This window comes from Balaenoptera borealis (assembly GCF_965194805.1).
Source record: "Balaenoptera borealis genome assembly, chromosome: 14".
Taxonomy (NCBI): Eukaryota; Metazoa; Chordata; class Mammalia; order Artiodactyla; family Balaenopteridae; genus Balaenoptera; species Balaenoptera borealis.
The window spans coordinates 48,921,785-48,934,552 of NC_138875.1; the positions used below are offsets into that span (position 1 = coordinate 48,921,785).

Here is a 12,768-nt window from a genome sequence, read left to right on the forward strand (position 1 = left end):
CCCATCACATAGAACATGTTAAGAGTAGACTCCAGGGCCAAAGCTCAGCTCTGCCCAGAACCAACCTGGTCTTCAGTTTCCTCCTGGGTCAGATGGCGACACTGGTCATACTCACCTCCTAGGGTCGTCAGCGTTAAATGAATTACTGTTTAAAAAGTGCTTAAAACAGAAGTGCCCGATGAACGTTTTCTATCTTTTTATTATCTTAGCACAGAATGTGTGACGTATGAAAAACGGCTGATCTTGCTGATAAAGTCCCAGTCCCAGTCTTCAGTGTTTCTCTTGTGAATAGGTCGTCCAGGTGCTGCGCAGGGGCCTTTCTGCCGTGTCTCCTTCTGGGGTGTCTGTTGCCTTGGGCCAGTAGCACCCCCTCTGGTCTCCTAGGAGATGGGCAATCTCAGGAGGCCTCTGGCACTGTGGCTCACCCAGGCCCCCTCCCTCTCACTGTCACCTCAGACAGCCCATCCAGGCAGATGCTTTATACCAAAGCTGGTTTCTCTCCCCTCTACTTTTCTTTGAGATTTAGCCCCACAGCTTCTTCTAAGTTTGTTCTGCAGACCCTTCCCATTGCTAGAGGGGGTAGGGGGCACTCTCTGAGGGGCATAATTGCTGCCCAAACTCCAGGGGATTCACAAAAGTTGGCTTAGAAGGTGATTGACAGCTCTTCACAAGAGTAAATTTTATTTGGAATGGTTTGGGATTAGGGGAGCAGTCATAATACTGGGGTTCTTAAAACATTATGAAGGTCGTTATGGCAATGACTTCCGTAAGTTTTTTTTTGGGGGGGTGTAATTCAGATTTTATTGCTTATTATGTCATTCCATACAACTTTAAGTAAACAGACGTTGAGAAAATATACTGGAAGTACTAAACAGATGATGGCAATATTGGTGAGAATGTTCAAGTGTTTTACATAAGGTCGTAAGAGGCACCGCTGCCACTATCACCCCCCCTCCGAAATTTGTACATTTCATATAAAAAGAGTAAAAATAGTTCACTGGCATTTAACTAGCATTATTCTTTGTAATGACTTTCATAAATTTTAATTCCAGTATTCTAGAAGTAGGGCCTGTATTTGGCTAGATCTTCTGTTATGTTGTTTGCATTTCCCTAATGCATAATTGGATTATAATTTTCTAATTCCTTTTTTTTTTTTAATTTTCTAATTCTTAACTTCTGTCCTGGAGACTATATAAAATCAATAGAAGTTTTACTTGAAGTTGATGGGTACTAATATATGCTTTGAATAGGCTGCAGAATCAGGGTAATGGGTTGGTGTTCTTTTTTTTTTTTTTAATTATTTATTTATTTATTTATGGCTGTGTTGGGTCTTCGTTTCTGTGCGAGGGCTTTCTCTAGTTGCGGCAAGTGGGGGCCACTCTTCATCGTGGTGCGCGGGCCTTTCACTATCGCGGCCTCTCTTGTTGCGGAGCACAGGCTCCAGACGCGCAGGCTCAGTAATTGTGGCTCACGGGCCTAGTTGCTCCGCGGCATGTGGGATCTTCCCAGACCAGGGCTCGAACCCGTGTTCCCTGCATTGGCAGGCAGATTCTCAACCACTGCGCCACCAGGGAAGCCCCTGGGTTGGTGTTCTGATGCAGCATTGCTGACCAGTTAATGACCTCTTCTGACTTGTTCTTAGTTTGACAAAGCGAGCACTCTTATAAAGTAGAAACGATTGCTGTGATGATGTAGGGATCTGTCACCTCTAATTTAGTTTGCTTTTCAAATAATCAGTATTCAGCCACCATATTCCCAGTAGTATAAGTTTGTGGGTTTGAGAATTATATTAATTAAATTAATTAATTATTTATAGCTTTAATTAATAATTCTATTAATTTCATTAAGCCAGCTCATCTGGAATGTTGGTTTCTATTTTGTGACTTTTTTTCTGACAGAATTATATATAAATAGATTTTAGATATTTTCTTTCCATCTTGAACAAATATCTCATTGTTTTTTACTCCAGAAAAAAAAAAGACTGGCAGAATATTTACTTTACAGTGGAAAGCATGTTGCTGCAGAAACACACAGACCTAAATAAAAGTATAACAAGAATATTAGAAAACGGATTATGCTAGCTTCATTCTCTTTTCTTCTCAACGTGGTGTTCATTCACACGTTGAATTTTTATAATTAACAGTAGGATATTCATAGTGCTGGTGATTTCACTATTTTCAGGATTATTTTACGGGTGGGGTGGTAAAGTTCAAGGTATGTTTCTCAAGTTTATGTTTTTAAACTTATGAAGAGGATCATGGAATCCTAGATCCTATTCATAGCATTTAACTACTATCTCAAGTGATGTATTTTAGTACCACCTCTTGGGATGTGAGTGATGATCTGAGAACAGTCAAGATGAAGGAGACTGCTATACAGAAAAGCTCTGAAAATAGGATTCATTTATTGAGCACTTACTGTGTGCAAGGGCAGGAATTTGGAGGTAAAGTATAACTTAGAAATAGTTAAGATGCTGGAGAAACGACAGTGGGAATACCTGGGGCAAGTCAGAAGGAGGACCCAATGGAGAGGACGAGGGTCTTGTACCATCTAATGACTGTTCACAAGTAAAGCCTGGGTAGTAAACAGTGTGTATTACTTTCTAAGAAATGGGACCGAAGGTGGCCCGACCAAACTGAAAGACTAAACATTTAAGCCTTAAAAGTGTGTGAGGAGAAAATGTAAAAACTCAGAAGAAATAAAATCTTGCTTTGTCAAAATGTAAGCCTTTTCGTTGCTGTGACATTGATCTCTCTTGGGAAGGCCTTAGTATACTACTCTTTTAGATGTCCCAGCACGACGTAGGCTGCCACATCTCTCTCCATGTCAGCCCCTCTAAATGTTCACCCTGTGTTAATCCACGTGTTTTAAGACTGAGTATTTATGTAATAACCCAAAGAAATTCAGAACTGGTACTGTGTCCTAGTTTACATTTCAGTTCCAGCTCTTTGAATTACTAAAGCCTGGCTCCTTTGGTACCCAGCAGTATTTCTTTCACATCTCCAGTCTGGGACCATACAACGAGTAATCAATTACTAAGGTACATGAGAATAGTACTTAACGATTTGCAAACGGCTTTCTTGTATGTGACTTCATTCTAAGGAAGCTTTGCAGGGCCCTTTGTAGTATCAGATACTGGGTTAGATAGATGGTGCGGGCACAGGTAAATTCCTTGTCCTTGGAGGACTCAGTCTCGTGGAGGGGGCAGACAAGTAACCTGAAAGATAAACCCCGATGTGTGATAACTCCTGTGATACTCTGTACACACAGTATAAGCAAGCTGAAGGGGGAGGGGAGGAACTGTGATTATACCCATCCTACAGATGAGAAAAACTGACCCTCAGAGAGGTTAGGCAGTTTCTCAAGTTCACCTCACCACTGAGGAGTGAAGTTCCAAGTCCAGGTCCAGGCCTCTTTTACAGTGCTACTTTGGGGGCTGTCATTTATAGCTGAAGTTTTATTTTGTTGGTTTTTTTGGCTGCACCGTGTGGCTTGTGGGATCCTAGTTCCCCGACCAGGGATTGAACCCGCACCCTCGGCAGTGAGGGCACAGAGCCCTAACCACTGGACCGCCAGGGAATTCCCTAGCTGAAGTTATAAAAGAAGTGCAGTTAGGCATTAAAGAAAGAAAGAAAAAAAAAGGACCCTGAAGCACAAGCATGTGGATGGATGTGTCTTTTAAAAACTAAAAGAGGCTTAATGTGATTTTCATGCTTTTGGTGTTTCAGGACAATCCAAGGGAACATTCTGGATTAGGGTGAAATAGAATGGCCCAGCACAGGCTCCAGACATCAGTGACTGACAGCTCTAGCCAGACTGACTGGGGGATCTTTCCTTACAGTGAAGCCAAGCTCCTGGAACCCTTTCTGCAGTGGTTGAGGGCTGACCCCCAAGGGGAGCTGCACAGTTCTGTCTGATCCCTGACTGGTTGGCAGTTGAAGACCAGCTCCCCAAGGCCTTCAGTCTTTCCCACTTCAGCCAGAGCACTTAATTAAAACAAAAAGTGAACACAGCTCTGATGCAGGTATGGCTAGTAAAAAGAACCAATAAAAATGACAGTGAAGTGCCCGCCAAATGGAAGATGTTAATGATACTAAGCCGCTTCATGGGGCAAGTCTGTACCTCTTGGCACAGGACAACAGGCTGCCCACAGAGGCTTTTCCTCGCAGCGGCCCTTGGCCGCCAGCTCCCGCCCAGACTGCATGGGCGAGCTGCCCGGGCTCTGCTGACCTGGGGCCACCCGACTTCTCCCTGCAGGAACATCGCTGGGAAGTGACCACCACCGACATGTAGCCCTTTTCACTGGTGACAGCAGATAACACAAGGTTTCAAGGATACTTTGGTGACACGGGAGCAAAAAGGAGACAGGGAAAAGGCACAGGAGCAGAAAAGTAAAGGGGAGGGAAGTAGCCAAGTTACCTCCAAGTTTACTGGACATTTGGAGCAAACCCAGCATTCTCCATCAGTTCTAATTAGACTTACCAAAGGGCAGACCAAGTTAAAGCTAAGAGAATAATAACTCTGAATTACCCTTGGGCAAGTTACTTAGTTTCCCATCTGTTAGATGGGAAGAATGGGAATCCAGTTTTTCCTCGGTATCCTTGGAGAATTGGTTCCAGGACCCCTGCAGATGCTCAAGTCCCGTATGTAAAATGGTGTAGTATTTGTATATAACCTGCACACACCCTCCCTTATACATTAAATCATCTCTGGGTTACTTATCATAACACCACGTAAATGCCATGTAAGTAGTTGTAAATACAATGTATTGTTATAGTTATAAACACAAATACTATTATAAATACAATGTAAATGTTATGTAAATAATTGCTGGTGCATGGCAAATTCAAGTTTTGCCTTTTGGAAGTTTCTGGAATGATTTTTCCAATATTTTCGATCTGCGGTTTGTTGAAACTGTGGATGGGGAACCCATGGATATGGAGGGCTGACTGCACTCCAGTTGTGAGTGGTAAAAGCCCATAGTAAGTGCTCAATAACTGACAGCTTTAAAAAAATTTCGATTGGTTAGAGATTGCTGACAGGCTAGAGGAAAAGTAGAGGGATTGTATACAATTTCCAGCTGATCCTCAATATTCTCTTTTAAAGCTAAGACCGTGGATCCAAAAAAAAAAAAAAAAAACCCACAAAATATTTATAAACACAGGTGAAAGAATGGAAATATGCAAAGAAACCAGCTGGAGGACCCACATCTATGGTAAGAACAAAATAACGATAACAAAAAGGCAAATAATAAAAGAGAAAAATGTGTATTAAATTCTAGGTATCCCTGTTTGAGCCAGTGTATAACTCACTGAAGTATAAAAATAAAATTAAATCTGCAAGCTTTTATTCTCTCCTTTATACCATGAAGAGGATAATTTAAGTATATATAAAATGTTTAACGGATTAATTTTGGACTACCTTTTAAGTAGATCTTAGAAAAAAGTTGAAATGGCTTACAAGTATTGACAATATGTCTTCAGTGTTCAATAAAATTATCCATCTCATTAAAAAATACACAATTTGATTTCTTTTAATTATAAGCAATAAATTTATAGAAATTGATCTCTTTTTATTTGTAATTTTCATTAGAGTGTCGTGATTCTAGTAAAGTATATTCTAAATTGATTTGAATAAACAAAATATCTTAATCGTATAGAATATGGAACTGAGATCTTTTAAACTTTTATCATTAAAAACAATACATGTGACCAGATGATAAATTGCAGGTTTTGTTTTTTGGGTTTTTTTAATAATAGTTTTAAAAACATTCTCATGGCCACTTTACAACCAGAAAAGATCTCATCCAGATACAATAAAGAATATGAAACTTTCTGGCAATGTATTAAATAGAACAGTGGCACTCTTTGTGTCAAAGTGCTAATTTGAGAGACTATGTCATGCTTTTAACTCTCTTTTCCGACGTGGCAATAAAGTACTTGCTCAACTGACATAAATCATCAAATATTTCACATTTTAGTCTTAATTTAGTTTATACCAACATGTTTAGAAATGAAGTCAGTAAATATTATTTGCATCATGAAGTACGGATTATAATTAGATTATTAGCCTTCAATGCATTGCCTTTACCAAAGATACACATCTCATTCCTGAAGAATTCGTCCCCGTGATCCATCCAGTAGCTAACACATATGTGTGGAACTTGTTACCATACATACTCAGCATACATGATTCGATCCAATCGCATAACAATCTTGTACCCTAGAAAGATTAAGTAGCCTGCCCCAGGAAGTTCAGTTAGTAAATGGCAAACTCAGGGCGTATCCCAGGGCTCTCACTTGACCATTTATTCAACAAATATTAATTTTTTTTTTTTTGACTGCGCCACGCAGCTTGTGGGATCTTAGTTCCCCGAACAGGGATTGAACCTGGGCCCTCAGCAGCGAAAGCATGGAGTCCTAACCACTGAACTGCCAGGGGATTCCCATCAACAAATATTGAGTACCTACTATGTGCCAGTCACAGACAACCCAGTAAAGAACAAGACAGAAGGTCTCATTTCTCATAGACTTGACATTCAAGTGGGAGAGACAGACATTAAAACCAACAAGAGTATCATTGAAATAGACTGAAGTGACTGGGGGGCTACTCCTTCTCCATCAGTTGGGTCCCACCCGCAGAGGAGCGGGCCACACACACTGAGCGCAGGGGACCTCCTAATCCCAGAGGAGGCTCTGCATGAGCCCAGCGCAGACGGACCCGTGACTGGTCTTGTCCACTCTTCCAGGTACAGGTGGGCACTTTTAAATCAGACTTATAGTTTCCCTAATTAAAATACTGGGTTGGCCAAAACATGCGTTCGGGTTTTTCCCGAACGCACGTTTTGGCCAACCCGATGTTAGGGGAAGGACGGTAACCTGTATAGAACAGGTCTTAGTATCGTTTCTTAAGAGCTCAGGGCAGACAGCACATCTGAGCACCTCAGCTCGTTAGGCAGGGAGAGGATACGGAAGTCCAGAGAGATGGGTAGCAGAATCCGATCCAGAAGTCAGGAAGCGCTCCTTATTCATAGGCTCAGAATCTCCTTCCTGGTCAACAAAGCCCCCTCTTCTCACTTGCTAGGTTATGTGCAACCCTTACGATGTGTTAGTTTCAGACTTTATTCAGTTGATTCCCATCCCGGGCAAGGTCCTCCCATGCCTTCAGAGGACTGGGGTCTTTCTCTCAGGGACATACTTCCCCACACTGCCTCACTGAGGATATCTGTCAGAAAATCTGTGCTTTTCTCCCCACTCCTATACTAGAAAGCAGCCAAGGTATTATTGATGGAATCAAAAGAAAATATCAACATGGGTGGGCACTTGTTAGTCCATATTTGTGATGCTGAAGGATCGTGGGATTAGCATTTGAGAGTGAGATCACCTGGCACGGCTGCTGGTTACTGCCCTCACCTCACTGGGTGTTAGTCTAACTTACCTAAACCAATTTATGAGAAGTCCTTCTTGATGAGACAGGCATTACCGGAATACCTGGTCAGGTGATCTTGAGAATCCCTTCTGCCCTAAGAACCTATGATTCCATCCTGGCAAAAATGTCTGCAAATCAAAATTTTACAAATCAAATGTTTGTAAATTAGATCGCAGTTGAAAGACACTGAGTGAATTCTCTTTTGGAGCCCTCATTTGTCCTCGATGTGAATTCCGTTATTGGGTCAGGCTGTTTAGTTAACCATACCTTGGTATACTTTCTAGTGTCTGTTGCCATTCCTGGTTGGGATTTATGTTTCAAGGATGTATGTCTTTTTCTACAATATTCAACTTAATGTGATGTATAAAGTAGTGTATCTGATTTAATGTATCTCAACCTGCGGTTGAAATTTTCTTACTGGTTTAGGGTTGTTTCCTCTTTTATTTGCTGTATGCAGAGTAGCCTCTCAGAAACTAATGGTTGAATATTTTTTAAAGTGAGAGTTAATATTTTCATGATTTTTATTCATTGGACCCTTTGCATAAGGACCATTCCTGGGACGTTGCTTCCTTTTCTCACTGCTCTATTCTCAGTGCCTGGCACAGTGGTTGGCACATTTTAGGTGCTCAAAAGTATTTGTAGAAATGAATAAAAATATTCTGTAATAACAATAAAGGTGAATTTATAATCTTTGCCCTCCTAGCCTTGAGCAGAACGGGTCTAAATATTTTACTCTCATTTGAAAAAATGAAAACTAATTCTTCAGCTGTGAAGTTTAGAAATAAAAAGCTCCTCCAATGGCACATACGGAAGAAAAGTTTCCTTAAATATGTGTGGCACACCTACTGTGTGCCTGGCACTGTGCTGTGCTCTGAAGGTCAGATGATTAAGACAGTGCCCTGAAGATTAAATCGAGTTCTGTCCTGCATATGCTGCAGAAGCAGTTTGTTCTCTTCTGTTGATTTCTTAGCACACGACAGGGATCACATACAGCCAAATAAATCAGCAGCTAAGTTAAATGCAGTGGTGGTAGCGGTGCTGTCCTAGTAGAGGTGCAGGTCTGGTTGGTGAGTTGTGCCCTCTGGGGATGACGGTGGGGCGAGACGAAGATGGACTTGCCCCGAGGTCACCACACCTGGACTTCAGCCCATTCTGTGCTTTAGGTCTGGACTAGTGTTCACCTCTCCACCTCAGGCCTACACAGGTTTTCTTTTCTTTCTTTTTTTTTACCCCCAGAGCCCTCATTTCTCCTCTGCCTTTCCCTGGCTCCAACCCCATAACAACTAAGAGAAACCCTTTTACAAAGGAATCCGTTTGATTTCGTAGAACCATCCAATATGTAGTATTTGCTCAAATTATAGAGTTGACAGTGCACAACTGCGAAATTCTTAGGGAGGGGACTCCAACTTTAGGGGGTCAGTGTTATAATTTGGATTTAGGGAAAAGAGTTCCTTTTGCTTGTCTGTCTGTCCAGTTGTCTACATTGGGCTTTTGTGGTTATTCTGCCTCTTCTTGCTCTCCTATGTTAATTCTATCAATATTAGGATGTATCATATACTGTATTAGGAAATATCAATGACTATTGTCACTAATACCATTTTTCTTTTTTTTTTTTAATTTTATTTATTTTTGGCTGGGTCTTCATTGCCGTGTGCGGGCTTCTCATTGCAGTGGCTTCTCTTGTTGCAGAGCACGGGCTCTAGAGTGCACAGGCTTCAGTAGTTGCAGCATGTGTGCTCAGTAGTTGCGGCACATGGGCCCTAGAGCGCAGGGGCTTCAGTAGTTGCGGCACATGGGCTCAGTAGTTGTGGTGTGTCGGCTCAGTAGTTGTGGCACATGGGCCCTAGAGCACGCAGGGGCTTCAGTAGTTGTGGCATATGGGCTCAGTAGTTGTGGCACGTGGGCTCAGTAGTTGTGGTATGTCGGCTCAGTAGTTATGGCACATGGGCCCTAGAGCACAGGGATTTCAGTAGGTGCGGCGCGTGGGCTCAGTAATTGCGGCACGCAGGCCCTAGGGCATGCAGGCTTCAGTAGTTGTGGCGCGTGGGCTCAATAGTTGTGGCTCGAGGGCTCTAGAGCGTAGGCTCAGTAGTTGAGGCACACGGGCTTAGTTGCTCTGTGGCGTGTGGGATCTTCCTGGACCGGGGATCAAACCCGTGTCCCCTGGATTGGCAGGCAGGTTCTTAACCACTGTGCCACCAGGGAAGTCCCATTTTATCTTTTATGAGATTTGATCATGGACTCCAGACGCCTTTTGATTGATCACAGATACAGAAAATAAAATCAGTGCCCTCACAGTTATTTAATTCCGGTTGAGAACTTATATCTGTTCTGGCTTAGGCACAACCTCCTTGGGTTACGTTTTCTTTTAAACTTAAAGAATACTGTCTGAGAGGGCAAAGTACAGTTAGTAAAGGGATATAAACCAAACTGTCTGTTTTTCCTTCTTGGTGCTTTTTTTCAACTTACCTATTTCTCTTGGTTCTTATTCTCCCTTGGGCTTTACTCCTAGTTTTCACTTCAAGGGGGTGTAGAGAGAACAGAGAAGGGAGGAAGGAATTTGATCTGAGCGACGTGACACAGGGAGGTGACACAGGGAGACACAGGGAGGTGTGTGAGCAAACACCCGTGATGGGAAAGAGCATGGTTCATTCCAGAATATTCCAGAACAGAAAGGAAGTCTGTGGGCTTTGTGCATAGAGTGATGGGGACGGGGTGAAAGAGAAAGCTGAAGGGTTCGGCTCCAGCGCTGTGGCATCTAGACCGTGTTAAAGGTTTCAAACCTCATCTGTGGTCGGGGCAGTTGTGGAAGGGCTGTAAGCAGTTGTGGAAGGGGTGTAAGCAGGACAGGGTTCAACTTATTTGCCTTGTTTTGTTTTGTTAACAAGTTCTCTTTGGTTGAGAGATGTGGACCTTGGATTGCAGAGGAACTAGAGCAAGGGAGAGGTGACGGTGTCCAGGGACTAAGACAGCAGTAGCGGGAGGGGGGAGAAGTAGTAGATGGTTCCCAGAAATATATGGGTGGTGTACTCCATGGGACATGGACGTCAGTGTCCGGGGGACAGGAGTTCAGGTGATGGACAGGTGAATGGTGGTGCTACATATTGAAACAGGGACCCCTGCGGGGGCGAGCCCTTGGGGTAGAAGGTGAGTTCTGCTTGGGAGATGTTGGATTTGAGAGGCTCTGGGACACCCGAGGGGAATGTTGGCTAAGCAGGTAGATAAACAGGTCTGGCAAAAGTGGTCTGGAGGATAATATTTGGAAGTTCACCAGTTTGTGGATGATAATTGAAGCCACTTGGGGTGGATTATTTTGCTTTAGAAAGAAATCCTAGCTGGAGAATAAAAGAGAGCCCTAAGAAACTTGAATATCGGGTAGAAGGGTAGAGAAGGGGGGTGCTGGCATAAAGACAGGGGGGCAGAGGGCACTGGTAGGTTGTAGTGTATTGGGACCAGAGGGAGTAGTGGGCTTTGTTAATGCGGCTGAGATTTCCGGTAAGATGAGACCATGGTGTACGTCCTCAGGCTTCTCTGCAGAGCAGTTCTGTGGGGTGGTGGGCAGTGGGCAGAGGCCATATGGAGGGACCCGAGGGAGGGAAGAGAGGCGAGGAAAGGGGAACAGCTGGGCTGCTTTCAGGTTTGACTGTCCAGGAGAGGGGTCAGGAGAGCGGGAGCTGGAGGGAGCTGGGGCTGGAGACGAGTTTGTGGGGGGTTTTATATATTTTTAACATGAGAGACACAGGAGCATGTTTACATGCTGATGAGGAGGAGTCGACAGCAGGAAGGAGGGGGGCGGGGGAGTCCCTGAGGACAGATGAGGTGGCAGGTTTGTGGTGGTCTTGTTAATATTTTATGTACTTTTCTAAAATCACAGAAGGAAAACACTGACCCAGGTTAGACGCAGATGACACTGCGACCTCAGCTCCCCTGCCGGCCCTCAGAGCCCCTCCTCCTCCATCTGGCCCACCGTGCTCCCCAGGGAGTCTGGGATCCTGGTCCTAAAAGATCCTGGCTCCCACTTCAAGGGCATTCCTCATTCAACCGGAGAACATCCTTTGTGTTTTAATTGAGTCAGTGACAAAGTGGAGGATCACATTCAAGGTAGGGGCCCATTTTATCGAAAGGAAAGCTAGATAAAATAGGAACACTGTCCGAAAATGTTTCTCAGCCAGGGAGGGAATGAACAAGTTGCACGAGAATGAACGTGCTGGGTCTCAAGTTTCATAGCATGAAGATGGGCGCTTTTTTGGCATCACTTGAACTGATGTCGAGTATTGTGCATGTGCAGAGAGAGTTTCTAGATTTCAGGCTTCTATTCACTGGCTTTTTTCTAGGGGAAAAATTACTGTGACTTGCAACAAGTGTAATTTTTTAAATTTGTTTTTTTTTAATTGATAAACTTTATTTTTTAGAGCAGTTTTAGATGCCCAAGGAAACAGAGCAGAAAATTCAGAGAGTGCCCACGGATACCATGTCCCACACAGTACAGCCTGCCCCACTATTGATGGTACGTTGTTATAATTGGTAACCCTCCACTGACACTTCCTGAGCACCCAAACTCCATAGTGTACATTAGGGCTCATTCCTGGTGTTGTACATTTTATGGGATTTGACAAATGTCCAATGACATGCATCCACCATGTAGTATCATACTGAGTAGTTTCACTGCCCTAAAAATCCTCTGCTCTGCCTGTTCATCCCACCCTCCCCTCTATTTATTTCTATGTGTGTTTGTTGGCTTGTTTGCAGCCATCTTCTTCCATGTAAGCATAGCAATTAGATTTTCAGTCTCTCCTTCTGAAGATCTTGATAGAACCTTAATAACAGCTTTGTTTGGGTTTTGAGTACTTTTGTACCTAAAAGAAAAATTCAGTCCCTGACCTGGAATTATGATTTTAAAGCAATGACATCTAATTCTGGCTTTATTCTCCTCTCTGCAAGTATTCCCTGCCCTACTTTTTAAGCTCTCTGTAGTTAACATTTCAAGGAAAGTTTTTTTTCCGTTTCTTTGCGGGGTGGCCAGGAGAGCAGAGAGATTCACCCTTGGCCCTCCCAAACCACCACAGGGCAGCCAGCTGAGGAAGTGTTCTGGGCCTCTCCTGAGTCTTGCAGAGTAGATTTCTGTTCCTAAAGGGCCGGAGGAGAAGCAGAGAAGTAGCGCTTCTTAAAGGTACTGGCAACAATGTTGGCAGCAGGGGCCTTAAGAGATGGAGAAAGGTAGTTTGGGGATTAAGGGGTTAAAGTATTAGCGTTCAGGGCTCTGCTTTTTACTCATTGCTACTTTGTGCAGAAAATATGTTGCTTTAAAGCCTAGGGAAACTGGTCATTGTAAATTACGCG

General features: G+C 43.3%; 1 protein-coding gene across 5 annotated transcripts in view; it reads left to right on the forward strand.

Moving 5' to 3' along the window:
• Positions 1–12,768, forward strand: part of KCTD1 (potassium channel tetramerization domain containing 1) — a 182,552-nt gene that overhangs the window by 101,681 nt on the left and 68,103 nt on the right. The window contains exons 2-3 of one of the 5 annotated variants that reach the window (XM_082355482.1): positions 11,303–11,529; positions 11,841–11,935. The exons of 3 other annotated variants lie outside the window; for them this stretch is intronic. In XM_082355482.1, the coding sequence (XP_082211608.1) occupies positions 11,852–11,935 (84 nt within the window). In that variant the 5' untranslated portion in view covers positions 11,303–11,529; positions 11,841–11,851. The remainder of the gene's footprint in view (positions 1–11,302; positions 11,530–11,840; positions 11,936–12,768) is intronic. One more of the 5 variants, XM_082355485.1, reaches the window with a different exon arrangement.